The 17,389-nt window shown below is 51.4% G+C and overlaps 5 protein-coding genes across 6 annotated transcripts; 1 reads left to right on the plus strand and 4 right to left on the minus strand.

The window, feature by feature from the left end:
- Nucleotides 1-121: 121 nt before the first annotated feature.
- RAV1 (WD repeat protein) lies at nt 122-4,550 on the minus strand (the record flags this gene model as incomplete). The annotated part of the gene is made up of 7 exons (XM_046085692.1): nt 122-622; nt 682-932; nt 999-1,245; nt 1,302-1,745; nt 1,795-4,074; nt 4,194-4,382; nt 4,470-4,550. The coding sequence occupies 7 exons, from the start codon at nt 4,548-4,550 to the stop codon at nt 122-124; spliced, it is 3,993 nt and encodes a 1,330-aa protein (XP_045941655.1).
- Nucleotides 4,551-5,053: 503 nt separating this feature from the next.
- On the minus strand, nt 5,054-8,311 carry LDX57_004045 (Sfi1 family protein; the record flags this gene model as incomplete). Its single annotated transcript, XM_046085693.1, has 1 exon — nt 5,054-8,311. One exon carries the CDS (start codon nt 8,309-8,311, stop codon nt 5,054-5,056), a length of 3,258 nt encoding a protein of 1,085 aa, XP_045941656.1.
- Nucleotides 8,312-8,740: 429 nt separating this feature from the next.
- Nucleotides 8,741-9,284, plus strand: LDX57_004046 (uncharacterized protein). 2 transcript variants are annotated; one of them, XM_046085694.1, is made up of 3 exons: nt 8,741-8,828; nt 8,891-8,986; nt 9,051-9,284. In XM_046085694.1, the coding sequence occupies exons 1-3, from the start codon at nt 8,763-8,765 to the stop codon at nt 9,069-9,071; spliced, it is 183 nt and encodes a 60-aa protein (XP_045941657.1). In that variant the 5' UTR covers nt 8,741-8,762; the 3' UTR covers nt 9,072-9,284. The 2 variants fall into 2 exon arrangements, with proteins under 2 accessions (XP_045941657.1, XP_045941658.1); XM_046085695.1 differs by having other exon boundaries at nt 8,891-9,284.
- On the minus strand, nt 9,285-12,810 carry ILS1 (isoleucine--tRNA ligase ILS1). Its single transcript, XM_046085696.1, has 2 exons — nt 12,325-12,810; nt 9,285-12,196 (listed from the first exon to the last, which is right to left on the minus strand). The coding sequence occupies exons 1-2, from the start codon at nt 12,751-12,753 to the stop codon at nt 9,392-9,394; spliced, it is 3,234 nt and encodes a 1,077-aa protein (XP_045941659.1). The 5' UTR covers nt 12,754-12,810; the 3' UTR covers nt 9,285-9,391.
- A 328-nt stretch (nt 12,811-13,138) lies between these two features.
- USO1 (putative intracellular protein transport protein (UsoA)) lies at nt 13,139-17,260 on the minus strand. The gene is made up of 6 exons (XM_046085697.1): nt 16,851-17,260; nt 16,742-16,792; nt 16,497-16,692; nt 15,962-16,425; nt 13,492-15,909; nt 13,139-13,435 (listed from the first exon to the last, which is right to left on the minus strand). The coding sequence occupies exons 1-6, from the start codon at nt 17,124-17,126 to the stop codon at nt 13,358-13,360; spliced, it is 3,483 nt and encodes a 1,160-aa protein (XP_045941660.1). The 5' UTR covers nt 17,127-17,260; the 3' UTR covers nt 13,139-13,357.
- Nucleotides 17,261-17,389: the final 129 nt, after the last annotated feature.

Raw genomic sequence — 17,389 nt, forward strand, 5'->3', positions numbered from 1 at the left:
TATACAGCTACCTATATGCAAGATAAAACCACCTAGATAGAAAGAACATGGTCAACTGAACAAAGAGCCCGAGAAAATCAAGACAGCCTGCCTTGAGAAAACATGCACGCAATCAATCCGCCTAAAATCCAAAACTGTCGAGAAGCGAGTTGGCATCGGGTTCATGGAAAGTCGTCGGAGGCGGCTTGGGTTTCGGTTTCTGCGGACTTTCAGGAGCCTGCGGAAGTCCAGGCTTGATGGGCATGTCCGCCACCACGAGACTGCTTCGTCGGCGAAGCATCTTGCGGTAATCCACTGCGTTTTCATGTAGGTCCAGCGCGGTTTCCTTCGGTGCCGGGGGAGTGGGCTCGCCCAAGAACTCCCAATGGCGGACGAGATCAAGGGCGAGAAGATCACATCCCATGCGATCGTAGAGGCGAGCGTTGCGCAAGATAAACTCCCACTCGGACCGAGCAGAGACCTTGGACGCGCCTTTGAGAGTTTGAAGTGTCTTGTCCCGGAGTTGGGTATATAACACCACCAACGCGGGATCGTTGGAAAGGTATGATTTCGCTTGCAATGGAATCAATCCAGGACTGCCTGGAGAGGCGGGCGTTGAAGGGAGAAGAGCCTCAACGGGGGACTGGTTTTTTTTTATCATTAGTCTGGTGCTCCTCACATCACAAAGGTCTGGAATCTTACAATAAGTGAACGCACTGCCATATCCCGGCGGCCGAGCATCCAGAAAGCCCACGAGGCCATCCATCGATTTCCATCCGCAGCAGCTTCGGGAAGCACTCGTTCTTCCAGTAGTTCCTTCAGGACGGGCCCGTCATCTCCTTCGTAGGCGCGTGTGATCGCTATGGCGAGCTGCAGATCGCCCACCTGGTTCATACAGACCTGAGCCGCATCACGCAGATGGTCTGCAAGGAGGAACCACGCTGCAGCGTACTCTAAAGCAAGTGTTAGACCAGACCAACAAAAGTTAATAAACAGTCGAAATCAATAGAACCACCTACCAAACCTTCGTTTGCCCAGTAAAGCGTACGCGTTCTTCAAAGCCGACGTCTTCCATCGAGGGTCCTGGAAATCGTTCGCTAGCAGCCGCTGCGTAGCGCCTTGTTCTCGGTTCCAGGAAGCCATGCGCCAGAGACCCTGAAGAATGTTCTTCTTCTTCAGTGCGAGGTAGAAGAGCGAACAATCGATTGGGTTCTTCTCCTCCGTTTTCGTATATTCATTCCGAGCTACAATTTCCAGTTGGGCGCGCTAGTCATCTTGTCAGATCATAAACTCAAGCTGCAAATGTTCTCAAAACTTCTTACAATGGCTGTAGGGTCCGATAACCACATGAAAATCCCGCTTTCTCTGGCTGATTTCCAGAGGACCTTGCCGCCAAACTGTCTGGACACAAGGTCGAGAAGAATATCCTGGCTGCCGCTATGGAAGGCCCAAACAATTTCTCGCCATGAAACCGTGTCTTTATTGGCGACGCCCTGCGTCCTGCGCAGCATATGCTGTCGGAAGAATAGTAAATAGCGCGCGGCATTATCATCCATGGAACGCCGGTGCTTTTCAACCGTGGCTACGCACTCAACAGTGTCTGCCAGGCGGAACTGCTCCTGACTGGTAAGCTGCGGCAGAGCATACCGGACTAGATTTTCATTGAGCAAGGTCGCAGTATTTTCATCAATGACCGAGGCCTCATCCTCTAGACTGAGGTCCGCATATGAGGAGTGTAGCTCCTTCGATGATGCCTTCTGCGGTGTCTGTGCGAATATTAGCGATTATCCTCAGCCCCCTGTCATCGCTACTCACATCGTGTTCCCGGTAGAAATCCTCCAGAGGCATTTCCAAGAAACTGTCAATATCATCGCCTTCCGTGTAAAACTTCAGTTTTCGGTGAAGGCTCAATAAGATAGAATGTACAAGGTTACTCTTTCCGCTGAGAATACACTGTGCCAGGAACTGGGGGTGGAAAACCGGCAGAGGACCATTCAACCGGCTCACCACCTCGAACAAATCAACCGAGGAGAGGCCCCGTGAAGGGATACGGAGCTGAGAGACCACTCGATCGGAGACATCGATGTCGTTGTCGTACACAAATAGTTGATTCCCGGCCCCAATCACAAGATGGCCATTGCTGAGCCAACATGAATCGCCGATCGGATGGGGAGTGAGATCACGGATCCAGATCTCTCGTATTTGAGTCCAGGACGGTCGCGCGTCCAGGTAGTCGTAGCGAAGCTGTGATAGTAGCACGACCTTATGGGGGAAGCCAACGGCAAGAACGGACTGCATGTCCGGAGTAGATGTCCAGTCAAGATCCCGGATGACATCCTGGGAGGAGAAATGCTCCTCGAACTCTAGCTGGGCGCCATTCGTGTCCCAGATGGTCAGGCGAGTGCGATCCTCATCTACAAGCGCGGCTTTCCTGATAGAGCTTCCACTAGCAAGAGACGGGTTTATAATCCCTGTTTCAACTGTTGATGTAAGCAGCCAGTCAACTTTCTGCTTTTGCTTGTCAACCTTGGCAGTCCAAGTGTGAAGAACACCAGTGCTGGTGTATGACAGCGCAATGTCTGGCGAGAAAAGATCGAAAAAGCCCGATCTCTCGGCCTTCGGACCTGCTGGGTCGACGGGCAAAATATAAGACACGTCCTCGTTGAGGCCCAAATCAAAGTCACAGAACTTTCTCAAAGAGCTTCGGGGATCGTGCGTCCCGCCATTTACCTGCGATTTCGAGGTCGGAAGCCGGATTTCCCAGGCAATTCCTTTCATATCCGCTCCGATCGTCGCGATATACACCATGTCGGAGCCGTTCTGCGCGGCGGGAATCGACAGAACACAAAGCGGTTTGCTAGAGAGCTCGAATGTCGATGACGCCAGTTTCTTAGCATGGAAGGAGCGAATATCCCAGACCGAGATTCCCTTATGGTGGAGATTTACCAAGAAGTCTCCGTCTTCGACCACGCAACTGCGATGGATGTGCTCGTCTGAGAACAACGAGCTCCGGCGGACAAGAGTCGATCCGCTCTCCCTCCGCTTCTGCCGCCAGATCATAGCTTTATTGTCATCGGTGCGCGAGACAAGAGTGTTTCCGATTGCATTGCGGACAATCTTCTTAATCGATCCATTGTGTCCAGTCCAGGATGCTTTCTTGCTCGCCCGGTTTTTGCGCGGAGCCGGATCAAATAATACATCCACGTGGGAGTCAAACCACTCAATGCGGCCATCGAAGTGATGTACAAGCACAGATATTGAGTCGCTTGACGATATGCTCTGGAAGGCACTCATCTGGACATAATCCTCTTCCGCAGAAAGCCCATTCATAAACGAGAAATCCAAGCCCTCCACGTGGAGGATGTTGAAGATATTCAATTCCGACTTGGCCTTGGACCCTACATCTTCCAAAGCCCACGCGGACATATGACCCTCTCCATCGATCACCACGCAGATCTCCGGGCTCTTGTTTGCGACCTCGATAATGTGCTCCAGTGCGTGGTTCCCCTTGTTCCCTGTACTTCGCTGCACTGCACGTTCGGTAGCGACACAAAAGTCCCGACTATCAACCACAAATCCATAGCGACGGACCGGCCCTTTCTCATCCGTTGCGTGCCGCGGTTGAACCGAAGCGCCCATGTCAATCTGAGTCCATAGCTGTAATGCAGACGGAGCATGATGGTCCACAGCCGCCCATACCCTGATCTTGTTGTCCGCGCACCACGTATAGAACGCATTATCCATAGATTGTTCTCGATGATATGGTTTGCGCCAATGCATTCCCGTCACAACCGCAGGATGCGACAGATATGACACCTCGAAGCGAACATCATCGGCCCCAAACGACAAGCGCCGCCACACCTTAACCAGTCGGTCGTAGTGACCCGTCGTCACGACAAGGGCCGCGTCGGGCGAGAATTGCGCAAATTTTACCGGCGTCGCCAATTTTTGCTTCCACATCTCGCGCGGCGCGTCATTCAGGAACCAAAGCGTGAGGTGCGAATTCCCCAGGAGCAACTCGTCGGGAGAGCCCCACGATAGCGTGCGGATCGGTTCGTCGTCATCGTCGCAGCGAAAGGTATGAACGAGAGACCACTAGAGTATATATATCCCTCATCAGCACCGTTGTTTTTCATAATCGGCTCTCAATTCCGCCTTTCACGCAGAACGACCATCACTATCCCCTGATCAAGTCCCATGGAAGACACACGGACCTTTAGCGTTTCGTCTAGGATTCCATACGGTTGGTAAATGAAGACATCGGGTCCGCCACACACTGCAATCTTGCCGGAGGTCTCGTCGATAGTCACCGCCTCCAGGGCGTCGGTGTCGTCGACGTAGATGGTTTGGAGGAGCTTGTGCGGGCCGCCGAGGATAACCAGCGCATGGCCGGAAATGTACACCTGTGTAGAACAGAGAGCATTGCATTAGCAATCGGAAGAACAATATGCGGAATAAACAAGAGAGGGGTCGCCGGAAAGCAATCATACCACAACGCGAAGACCATCCCACAGCGCGGTGCTGAAAGACTGGAGCTTCGTCGGGGGTCTCCCCGGCAGTACCGCTCGCATAGAGACGGTGGTTTCTGGTCGCTGACGTCGGACGCTGACTGCGCTAAAGACGGAGTTACACCATTGCCAGGCCCAGAGAGATAAAACAGGCGAAACAAAAAGTTATTGTACTAAAAAGCGAATGAAAGAAATCGGCTGCGCCACGAGCGACGTGGGAGTTCGGGAGAGCGAGTCTTTGACTTGGAGAAGTTCGGAGGTGTTCAGATCGATTACGTTGTGGCCGCCGCGCCGCCTTCCGTCGTGTGACTGCGGCATGCGATCATCGACCCCGGACTGATCGTTAAAGAATATAGTTTGCATGATTAAGAATACTACTTTATATACACAAGATTGTCATGACTGAGAGAACAGAAATGATATCAGATAACATAACACCAGTTTACACTGCTGCAGAATACAGGTCGTCGGAACAACGCGAAAGGGTATCACAATACGCCCATCCCAAGTCTAAAGCTAAGAAGATACAGAATGGCATTCACACGTGTCAAAAATATTGGAATATGTCACATCCGTCGTCCGGATGATCTCCTACCGTCCGTAGGTGATTCCGGTGCCTCGTCGACGAACCGGACGCTGGTCGCTAGGGAGCTGGCCCGGCCGTTGCGAGGTCGTTTGCTCGAGGCGGTCTTGGGGACAGCTGAGTTCGTCCTGGCACGTAGGAGCCGACTCGCAAACGGCGTCTGCAACGGGGTGGCAGGCGTGGTGGACACCTGGGCTAGTGTCCTCGCGCGCGCAGCCCGCTTAGAGGGTGAAGTCAAATTGTTGGGAGTAGCCAGCGGGTTGGGAGAAGGAGCCGGAGAGCCGCCGACAAAGTCACCGAGCTTGAAGGGTGTCTCGGACTGGTACCAAGGATCAAATATTGCTTGATCTGTTCGACCGGCTCCGTCAAAGGTCTTCGCAGGGCTCATAAGGGGCCCAGGAGAGTCGCGAGCTTCGATATTCATTCGAGTCTTATCAAGCCAGTGACGGAACATGCCCCTTGAATGTCTCCTTAGACTTCGCTCTCTCATGGCGCCCGCAGTCTCGGCAGAGCTCTTGATCTGGAAAACGCGCAGGCTGAGCTTCCGGAGATGGGTGTTGGCCTGGGCCAGGACATGCAGGTGATACACGCCATCCGCCTGTTCTCTCATGCGATGCCATTCTATCAGGACCTCAGCTAACCGTATCAGTTGATTATAGGCAATGCGTCGGAAATAGTAGGTGTCGGCACTTGTTGTATCCTCTATTTGTTTCTGAGTTTTCTCGTGCCACCGGCCTAAAAATCCTGATGCCAGTTCCAGCGACTTTCTTCGGCTGAATTGCAGAGCCCGTTGCTCTAATTCAGAGACGTGCTGGGCTTTGATACTCCAAGAATCCAAGACTCTTGAAGCGAGGTTAATCTTGATCTTTCTCCGGGTTTGCGCGTAGGCATCTTGACGGCGCCGCTTCGCAGCTTCCACCGTTGCTACTCGCCACTTTTTCAGTGCCCTTGTTGAACCAAAGTAGAATTGTGCATCGCGGGCCCATCCGTCAAGCTTCGCTACGTTGTCAAGCTTCGATCGCCATGCCACGAGTGACTCCTGCGCCAAACGAGGTGCATAAAATTCGAAGGCAACGACATCGCGCTGATGTTGGAGGGAGAGCTGGTCGCGCCATAGGGTGAATTTCGACCGGAGAAGCTCTTCGTTTCGGTGGTCCTCATGTCGTTCTGCTTTATCGAGTAGTCGAGAATACGTCCTCCGAACGTTAGTAACGAACGTGGAGAATACATCGCGTGTAATCCGTTGCTCCCGAATGCGCTGCATTAGCCGGAACCGCTCTGCCAGGATCCATTTGTACATGGTTTCCATCTTCAGGCGCTCCTCGATTCGCGCACTAAGAGCCTGGCATCGGAGCAGATCGTTCCACGAAGTCCACGAATTGCGTACGAGCCTTTGTCGATTCAGCTCCCTTGCTTGTGTCACCATTTGGGCTCGTTTCACCCATTGTCCAAAGGCCGTTTTAACGATGCGAATGTCAACCATGCCCGCAACACGAGACGCGGCCGGAGCAAGTTGACACTGGACCCTCCATTCCCCAAGACTATCCTCCAAAAGCTGCCGGCGCTCTCGGGAGACTGCTTCCTGCTGGCCAGCGGCGATGGCCTTCGATCGCTGAGCCCAAGTATGCATCGTCAAGGCGAGCGCGTTGTGCTTATTCTTTAGATCAATCTCATGGATCCGCTCTCTGTTGTTTCGAAATTTCCGTAACCAGTACAACAGCGACCGCCTCTTTAAACAGTTATCGTACCACTGCGGAGCGCGTCGTTCGCAGAAACACCAGAACCATTGCCAATAAACATTATGCGTGGATTGTTGATTACATCTGACCACTGCCTTTTGTTCTGCTTCTTTGACCTGATGAAGCTTCTTCTTCCAAGCATTGAAGGGCCTTCGCAATGCGAATCTCTGCGCCTTGAGTTCATTGACCGCAGTTATCTCACGCCACGCATTAAAGTACTTGACACCGAGGACGTGATGTCGCGCCGCGGACGTTCTCGCAATCTCTTCGGAAGACACTTGGGCCCAATGGGTGAAAGCTTTGGTCATGAGATAGAGGTCTCTAGCCCTTCCGGCTCGTTCTTCTAAGTGTTTAAAGAACCTCTCCGTCCGCTCTGCTTGCCGTTTCCTCTGAATGATAGTGTGCCACGTATCAAACGCCTGGCGAACAAGAGTAAGACGATCCCGATTGACAGCAACCACTTCCATGTTTTGATGGCTCTGTCGCGTCTGGATCGCCTTTTTCAGCCATTGGGTGATGATGCGGCGATTGATGGCTCGCTGACGGTACATATTGAATGTCGATGCATCTCGTAGCAGGTCTGACAGCGACGGCCGATATAACATTTCGAGCGGAATCTCAGGTCGGTCAACGGTCTCACTTGGGTCATCCGAAGCCGACGAATCTTCCACATCTTCATCCGAATCCTTTGGGCTCGGCGAGCGCCGCCGACGGCGTGATTGTGAGACTTCTGCGATTCTCTTTGAGCGGTCTTCATCAACTGCAGATCTGGCTTCGACGCCATTGGAGGCAGGCTTTTGATTCTTTTCTGGGTCCAAAAAATCCATTCTGCTCATCAGGCGACGTCCCACATCTATGAACTGTGCCATCAGTTGGGTTCTATCCGGAGAACTCGGCTGTTTCTTGGTCGTCGTGTTTCTTGGTGGTGATTGCTGATGATCCTTGAAATCGGGCTTCTCAAGGGGCAGACGAGATAGCGACGAGCGTGAGCTTGGCCGATTGAGCAGGCTTCGTTGTGTGGGGTCGTCGCCAACATCATACATCGAATTGAAGGAAGCTCGTCTTCGTCGGATTGTTTGTGTAGTGTCATCTCTAGGCACACTATCCCGGTCCACCCTCGCTCGAAGTCGACCATCCACCACCGGTGCACTATCTTCATAAGTTTCGTTTTCTTCATCATTGTCGTCATCATTACCCCCGCCGAATTCTATTACTATTCCATTCCGTTCCAGCAGATTCTCAAATTTGTCAAAAAGCGTATCGCCTACGATGTTCTTCTTGCCCATCTTGAGCAAGAATCGCATGCAGGCATAGCCCGGATCCGCGTCCACGCCATGTTCTGCAATGACCTCGTCGTATGCTTGGAAGAGAACTCTGAAAGGGAGGCGCTCGACTTCTGGGCTCCGCTCGGCGCGGGTGATAACCTGAAAGAGAAGGCCGACATCTATGGTACAAGCAATGTTAGTCTCCTGCTGGTAGCCTGAAAGAGGGACAAAAATCATGGGGCGCAAGCAAAATAAACAGCGCAATCACACACCTTCATCAGAAAGCGACGGGTCTTCGTAGGACACAGGTCTACGCTGACGGGAAACGGGAGGCATCGAAATATCCACGACCTAAGGCGCGTTTTTCGCAAGTAGGTCATGGAGGCGGGAAAGGATATCAACCATTGCGAGGCAAAGCGCAAGCGGCAATTCGCAAGATTAGAAGCGTGCGATTCCTCCGGGCCGCGATTCCAGGGGAGAATTCAAAGACGCAAACCGATCGCAGCGCAGGAAACAATGGCCGGAGCAGCCTCGATGGATTTGTTTTGCTCGTGTCGCGCCGAACCAAAGACGGCATGGGCATGTGCGGGTCATGTGATCTGCTTAGGTAACACCGCCGGGGGAGGCCATTTCTGAGCGTCGTTAGTATTGCATCACTTCCTACTCCGTTGGAGCTATCAGCGTGAAAATGGCGTCGACACGAACGAGACCGATCGAGAAATTTGCAAAGGCCACCTCGAAGTGCTCTACCGAGGTATGCTCCGTTCTCCACTGACCTGCCTTGCTTGAGAGGATGCATGTTGACTTGACTTCCAGGCGGCTGCATATGGCAACTGTATTGTTGCTGACTACAAATCGGTGCATAAAGACATGTGTGCTAAAGAGTTCATGAAGCTGAAAGACTGTTTCCTGGTAAGGGATCGTAATATGCAATTGCGTGTCCGGGAATCATGCTAACCACGACTTGCTTGCTCAGGCTGCGGCGAAGAAGGGTTAAAAAGGTGGAACAAGGCAGATGCATGTACAGGTATTGAAACTCTGGAGTCAAGGCGGTTGTACCGGTCAGGTGCCTCGGTGATTTCTTTCTTTTTATGTTCACTTCTATTTTCATTCTATTTTCCTTTTTTTTCTAAGTGTACTTTGGTCCAAAACAACCTGGAACGGTAGTACTACATGATTACGATGCAATGATAAGGTCATAGAAGATGATAATCTCTAGATTTTATAGATATAATGCTATTTCTTGAGAGCTGTATACGAAAAATTTTAAATGAAAAGAACTAGTTCACGTCGCACATTCAAACATAAACCGAAAGTCTAAAGCTTAAGCAGCTTCAACAAAAACGTCGCTTTTTGAACTTCCTGCTCTTCCTGCATGATCACGCGGTCCTCATCACCGCTGGGGGCCTTGCCGTCAACAGGCGTTTGTCGGTCGAGCGGTCTACGCAAAACCTTCTCGATGGCGCCAGACTGCGAGTCAAAAGCATCGTTGAGACCGATGTTCTCAGGGTCCGAGAGGACTGTGTAAGCCATGACCACGTCATCGGTGGGGACCAGACCAGCCTTCTTACGAAGACGCTGCACGCGGTTGATGATCTCGCGGCCCAATCCTTGATGCGCCAGTTCCGGGTAGAGGTTCACATCCAGGATGGTCATCACGTCCACATCGTTGTTAGGCTCCATACCCTGGGAAGATGGGACTTCCTTGATACCGCGCTTCACAACCAGGTCACCCTCGAAAAGCTCAATGCCGTCAACGGTAATCTTCTTGTCGGCCACATACTTCTTAACGTCCTCACTGGTAAAAGAGGGGAGAGCCTTCTTAACCTTTTGAACGTCCTTCTTCAGTTTCTTTCCAAGAGTAGGCCAGTCAGCAGTAACACTGTACTGGACGTTGTACTTCGCCTCATCCGTAGACAAGATCACTTCAAGGACGTTCAGTTCCTCAAGGATGTAGCCTTCGAGGGATTTGACGTCGTCCAGATACTGCTGGTCCTGGTGGATCACAACGAGCGACTTCAGAGGTGTCTTCAATCCGACCATGCGACGCTCTCGGGAGGTACGACCCATCTCAATGACCTTCTGCATCCGGGCCACTCTCCGCTCGACAACCTCGTCGAAGAGCTCCTCACGCACCTCGGGGAAAGGAAGGAAGTGAACACTTCGGCTATCTTCGCCGCGGAGCGCTTCAGGGATGTGGGGAAGGAGTCGCAGATAGATGGTATCGGTGATGAAAGGTGTGAAAGGTGCGAGTCCTCTGACCAGGGTGTAGAGAACCTCGAACAAGGTGTTCAAGGCGTGCAAGGTATCGTCAACGCCGTTCTCACCCTTGAGACGTCTCCGGTTAAACCGGATGTACCAGTTGGTGGTGTTCTCAATAAGTCCAAGCAGGCGAGGAACGACGGTGTACAGGCGATACCCGGCCATCTCCTCATTCACGAACTTGAGAAGAGACTGACAGCTGGCCAGAATCCAGCGATCCATAACATTGGTGTTAGTGGCCTCTGCCTTGGGATCGAACACGTAGTCGATGTTCTCGGTCTTCTTGAGAAGGGCGACCTGGCCTTCGAAGAATTTGTAGCTGTTCCACAGAGGGAGAAGGACCTTGGCAACAACCTCCTTGACACCCGTTTCCTTGAAACGGAGGGGTTCTGCGCGGACAACGGGAGAGTTGATCAAATACAGTCGGAGAGCATCCGAGCCATACCGATCCATGATCAAGGAGGGATCGGGGTAGTTCTTCAATCTCTTGGACATCTTCTTGCCATCCTCAGCAAGGACGATTCCGTTGACGACACAGTTCTTGAACGGCAGTTTGCCAAAGAGGTGGGTACCCAGGACAGTCAAGGTGTAGAACCATCCACGAGTCTGATCCAGTCCCTCGGCGATGAAATCACCAGGGAAGCTCTGCTCGAATTGCTCCTTGTTTTCGAAGGGGTAATGTTGCGAGGCGTACGGCATGCTTCCCGATTCGAACCAGCAATCGAAAACTTCAGGAACACGGCGAAGTTCGCCCTTGCCTTGCTTGCTCGGGATGGTGATGTTGTCGACCTTATCACGGTGAAGGTCTGTGAGCTCGCCTTGGTAGCCGCTCAGTTTCTTGAGCTCCTCGGCGCTGCCAACAGCCACAACCTCCTTGAAGTCGTCACTAACCCACAGGGGGAGCGGTGTACCCCAGAATCTGTTTCTAGAGACGTTCCAGTCTCGGGCGTTTTGAATCCAGCTGGAGAACCGCTTCTCCTTGACGAAAGAGGGCACCCAGTGAGAGCCCTCAATGCCCTCGAGCATTTGAGGGATGATCTGAGGGATCTTGACGAACCAGGCAGGGACGGCCCGGTAGATCAACGGGGTATCCGAACGCCAACAGAATGGGTAACTGTGAGTGATCTGGCTATCCACGATCAGGCGGCCAGTTCCCTTCAAGTGCTTGATGATGGCCTTGTCGGCAGCCTTGACATGTTGACCAGCAAAATCCCGAACCTCGGCCGTGTAAATGCCGCGCTCATCGACGGGGTTAGGGGGGTTACGCTTCTCGTCGATAACGCCAGACTCCATGGCGACCCTGTAATCGTCCTCACCAAAAGCAGGGGACTGGTGGACGACACCAGTACCGTCATCAGCCGTGACGTATTCAGCGTTCAAGACGCGGAACCCGTGGTCCTTGAATTCCTCGTAGAAGTAATCGAAGAGAGGAACATACTTCCAGTCCTTCATCGCCGATCCCTTAAGACGATCAACGATCTTGAACTTGGCCTTCTTGGGGTCCTTGTAAAGGGTTCGGAGCAGCGATTCAAGGAGAATGTAATGCTTTCCGGAAGCTTCATCAAGAATCTTGATATATTCGAAGTTGGGGTTGACAGAGACACCGGTATTCGAAGGAAGGGTCCAAGGGGTGGTGGTCCATGCGAGCAAGCAAGTCTCGGGGTCATCCACCAGGGGGAAAGTTACGACAACTGCAGGGTCTTGCACATCCTTGTAGTTCTGTTGAGCTTCAAAGTTGGAGAGGGGGGTGTTGAGAGCGGTCGAGTAGGGCATGACGCGGTATCCTCTATAGACAAGGTCTTTATCAAACAATTGCTTGAAAACCCACCAAACAGACTCCATGAAATCCGTGTTCATAGTCTATGCAGATGCAAAAGAAGTCTATTAGTTGATGTTCAAACATCGTGGAAACTATTCTCTGAGGGGAAGGGTATCTTTTCGCCTTGTCCCGACCACAACATAAATAAGAAACGGGATAGGAAACCTACCTTGTAGTCATTGTCGAAATCAATCCAACGACCCAGTCTATCGATAGTCTCACGCCATTCCGAAGCATATCTCATGACAATGGCGCGGCACTCCTCGTTGTATTTTTCAATTCCGAGCTTTTCAACAGCCTCCAGGCCCGACATGCCCAATTTCTTGTCGATCTCATATTCGATCGGCACACCGTGGGTATCCCAGCCGAATCGACGCTCGACATAGTGACCCTTCATAGACCAATATCTGGGGATAATATCCTTGATGGTGGAAGCCAGCAAGTGACCATAGTGAGGCATACCGGTCGCGAACGGAGGGCCATCGTAGAAAGTATAAGGTTTGCGGCCCTGGGAGAGCTCGACCTGCCTTCTGAAGGCATTGATCTCCCTCCACCTGGTGAGGATGTTCACCTCCTCGGCAGGGAAATCGATAGACATGACGGGCGGGGGAGCTGTCGTCAAACTGCACTCGTTGGCGATCTTCAAGGGAGGGAGAGAACCGCGGGGTAGATAAAAAAGAAATCGGCAAGTGAGTCACCCCGCGCCGGACTGCCGACTTGGTCGCTGCGGTGTTCCGTAGCAGCACTTCTGCCTTAGGCGCCCACTAGTCCACGCCCTTTGGCCGCCACAGGGCGTATAGTATGAACCGTGCATATTCCCTTACTCCCAATGGGATAGGGTTACGGCAGTTTGGATTGTTGGAATTGTGAGTCAGAGGCGACAGACCCAGAATATCATATGTATGTACCTGGACTTCTATGAAGCAAGAACAGCCATAATCATGTTGGTAGGGTTGCATGCCAAAAGCAACAAGGCAGATAGAAGTAGATCCTATCTGGCGATGCAGGAAGGAGTGAGTAATAGTGCTTGAGATTAGTGGAGCTATCTATGAATCAAACAAAGGAGCTTGTCTCAGCGGACCATTTTGTTTTAATCGAGAATCTCTGCATGAGAGTAAATAGTATTTCTAAGTCAATCGAAATCAAAGATGCAAATTGTATAGCTTGTATGTATATTCAAAGAACTATTCGAGTCGTCCGCGCTAATCTTCATCCTCGTCCTCATCTTCATCGTCGTCTTCTTCATCTGAGACTTCCTGTCCGAGATCTTTGAGGCGTTTCTAATAAATGAGGTTAGCAAACGGTATAAGCTCTCGCGCGTAATGGGCAGACTCACCTTATCCTCACTTCTCTTGGTCTCCAGGTCACCAAATACAATAAGTAGATCCTCAAGTTCAGTCTGCGCTGCATTGCGGGCTTCTTCCTTTTCTTTGGCTTCCGACTTGGCTTTCTCGAGGGCATTCTGGGCCTCTTTAAGCGTCTCGGCAGATTTACGTGCATCGTCTTCGGTCTTCTTTGCTTTCTTTTCAGCCTCTTCCGCCCGTTTTTCTAAAGCAGAGATCTTAGAGGTGTAGTCGTCATGCACATCTTGAGTTTCCTGCGTAGAATCCTTGGCTTTCTTTTCTGCCTCTTCCGCCCGTTTCTCTAAAGCAGAGAACTTAGAGGAGTAATCATCATGCACAGCTTGAGTGTCCTGCGTAGAAGCCTTCTGAACTGCGTCAAGTTGGGACTGTAATGACTCATTAGTAGATTTGAGGTCTGCGACCTCGGACTCGTTCCGCTTTTTGACAGCATCGAGCTCTTTTTGCAAGGACTCGTTCCGAGACGTGAGGTCCGCAACTCCACTCTCATGCTGTTGCTTCCCAGTGTCAAGCTCTGATTGTAAAGACTTGTTTTTAGACTGGAGCTCCGCAAGCTGCGCATCGTGCTGGTGTTTCCCAGAGTCAAGATCTGATTGTAGTGATTCATTCTTAGACTTGAGCTCCGTGACTTGGGTTTCGTATTGTTGTTTTATTGAGTCAAGCTCAGTCTGGAGAGATGTGTTGGTCGATTTAAGCTCCGCGAGTTCGCTTTCATGCTGCTGTTTAGCCGCATCGACCTCTGTCTGCAGACTCTGTATCTTCTTATTCAGGTTCGAGACTTCAGCCGCGTGTTGCTTGTTGCTCTCGTCAATGTTGGATTCGAGCAGTTGAATAGTTTCATTCAAATCCGATACTTCAGCAGCATGCTGTTCCTTCAGTTTGGTGGCATCTGACATCAACTTTTCAATGGTCGTCTTGAGGTCAGCCACCTCGCCCGAATACTGGTCCCCAGCGCGTGAGAATTCCGATTCTAGTGACCGGATCCGTTTCTGCAATTCGGCAACTTCAGCCTCGTGGTGTTCTCTCAACTTCTGGCTTTTCCTTTCATGGTCATTCGAGGCAACCTTGAGTTGATTGTCGATTGCTCGGACCTGATCGCCATGTTGTCTCATGAGCTCATTCATCTCCCGCTGTTGCTCTAGCTTCAATGCTGATAGCTCCTGTTCGTGGTTTCTCTGCAAGGACTCGTTAATTTGCTTGATCTTGGAAGCCTCCATCATGCTCGTCTCTTTGGATTTCCTATGATCAAGCTGCTCATGCTCCAGCTTATTTTGCAACGCAATAAGGTCAGATTCCAGCTTTTGTATCGATTGGGTCCGGTCCTCAAGTTCCGCCTTGAGAGAATCGACCAGTTCACGCGAAACTCCTCTTTCAACACCGTTGGTGATGACTGAAACCTCAAGGCCAGGCTCACGATCAATTGAACGAGTCAGACGACCAAAGTTGTCTTTGCAAAAGTCAATAAATGTACGATCAAAATAGATCTCGGGAAGGCCCCCTTCAAATTGGCCGGCCACTGTCTGTGGCAGGACTTCAAAGTCGCGAACCGACGGAGACTCTCTAAACCGTGTGATCTTATCGATAAACTGGTCTCGCCCTAATTGCTCGATTAACAGCTTATGCAGTGTTTGGCGAGGAATAGGGGAGTCTTTTGATGAGAACTCATAAATTATTCCAAGCAGAACGGTGCAAAGGCCGGTCAGAAGTACGTAGGGCGCACCGCGATGTTTGATCTCTTGCAGCAAAGTTTGGATACTGCTCCCTTCTCCAAGGAAGTCATTCACAGCATCTGGCTCTTCAAAGAGCCACCCACAGAGCAACATGAGATACCCAAGAGTGATTCTTTCGTCGTCTCCCCGTTGAATGCCAGTGACCAGGTTACCAACTATGGTCTGAATGCAAGTGATGACTTCTTCGCCACTTTCGGCGTCACCCTCCGTTACCTCCATAGCAATCGCTTTGGCTTCGGCATTTTCGAACAGCAGATGGAACATCAAAACAGAGGCCATCCATGTCTGATATGGATCGGCATTTCCCCGGAGTTCTGGTGGGGTAAGCAAGACAGACAAGATGTTGGGAATTTCATCCTGCCCGCTGATATGCCCATCGATGGCTCTTCGCAAAACATGAACGCGGATTCCAGAGTGATGAGCGAAAAAGGCTTTGATGCATTCACAGGCAGCAAGACGTGCGTCTAGAAGTTGAATAGTGGCGGGTTCGAGAGTGAGCTTGAGCAGGGCCTCCATCACATTGATGCGTTGGAATTCTTTCCCCGTTGCATCGCCGTTCACAGCGCCCTCGGCCGGCTTGACACCCCAGAAGACTTCAACGTCGCCGAATTTTTCTTGCAAGGGCTGGTTTCCTCTGATCAGATCCGCAATGGTAGCCAACGCCTATAAGCAATCAGTATTGAGCCTGGAACTTATAAGAGCCTGTCCCACAAACCTTAGACGTGACATTCACGCTGAACCTTTGGCTGAACGCTGCACTTAGCACTTGCTCCATCACACCGTTATTCCAGAATGCCATTTGATTAGCCGGTGTGTTTATCCCACCGCGAACTAGGAACAGTTGAATTATAACCAGCAAGCCCCAGATATTCTTATCGCGATGGGCGAGAGCCCACTGGGGAGCAGGTTCACCAGAGTCTTGTTCTTGGTTCACGTCGGAAAGAAGCTTCGCTACTCTCTTGACGCAGCCCGTTTCCCTGAAGTATGACTGGTTGGAAATATTGAGTCTCAGGAGATTGGCGAGCAAAGAGAGACAGTCTTCGACGACCTCCGATCCATGCGTCAAGGCACCCTCGATTTCGATGAGGGAGAATACGAGATCGAATGCATTCTCAAATGCGACAAGCTTCTGGAATTCCTCAGATGCCGGGGTAAGCGCGATTAAGAGCAACAAAGCTTCTGTAAATCCACGACAGCTGTCAGCGAACTTGTTGCCTTGAAGACCTCAAATGTCTGCACGATTATCATACCATTCCGGACTGGTTCTCGAGCATCACTCAAAGCACTGACTAGCCTCGGAATCCCCAGCGGCGCCGTCAATATACATTCCTGCGTTCTCTCCGGTCGTGCGCTCGAGATCTGGAACATCAATTGCAAGGAATATAGGCGAGAGTAGAATTCTCGGGTATCGAGGAGGTCGAGGAGGGCGGTGATGTTGTCTTGTCGCTTTCGCTCCGTTAGCGAGACCAGTATTTCACATGCGAAGGAAGCATACCTGCGTGAACTCGTCGGACAGCCAAAGAGCGATCTCATCAGAGGCCTCGGGCTAGATAATCTGAATCAGCACCCATTGCTCATAAAACCAGCGATCGGAAACAACTAACACTATTCTCATCCGGCGAAAACAGCATCAACAAGGTCTCCAAGACCACTTTAATCGTGTCCACATCTTCCCGGTCATTTCTGAGACCGCTAATCAACGGTCGCAGCGCACCAGAGGCGACGGAGGCAGGATAGAGCTTCGCGAAGCTCCTCAGTCCCTGAATAGCTGCCCGACGGTCTTCCAACAGTGTAGCACTCTGCAGTCTACTGCTCAGAGTGTTGATCGTATCCGTGGCCGTTTGTTTGGCCGGGGCCTGCGATTCGAGTATGCGAAACATTGCGACCGGTAGCTCGTAGTATCATGGTCACCGCTGGCCGCGGACGTAACAATTAATAAACATCTGACAGGCTCAAGCCAGAAACAGAAAAACAAAATGCAACCCCCCAATGCTGAGTTGTTCTTTTTGCGGAGCAGCTGCGATGCAGAGGACTCGGCATGTCAGAACAATAATAATAATTAGGTGGTGTCTCCGACGGAACTGCCAAGCAGCCGCTAAGGCGGAACCGCGACAAAGCAGAAGGGCCGAAAACCCCGTTTATC

Source organism: Aspergillus melleus (genome assembly GCF_016097325.1).
Source record: "Aspergillus melleus strain CBS 546.65 chromosome Unknown contig2, whole genome shotgun sequence".
Classification (NCBI taxonomy): Eukaryota; Fungi; Ascomycota; class Eurotiomycetes; order Eurotiales; family Aspergillaceae; genus Aspergillus; species Aspergillus melleus.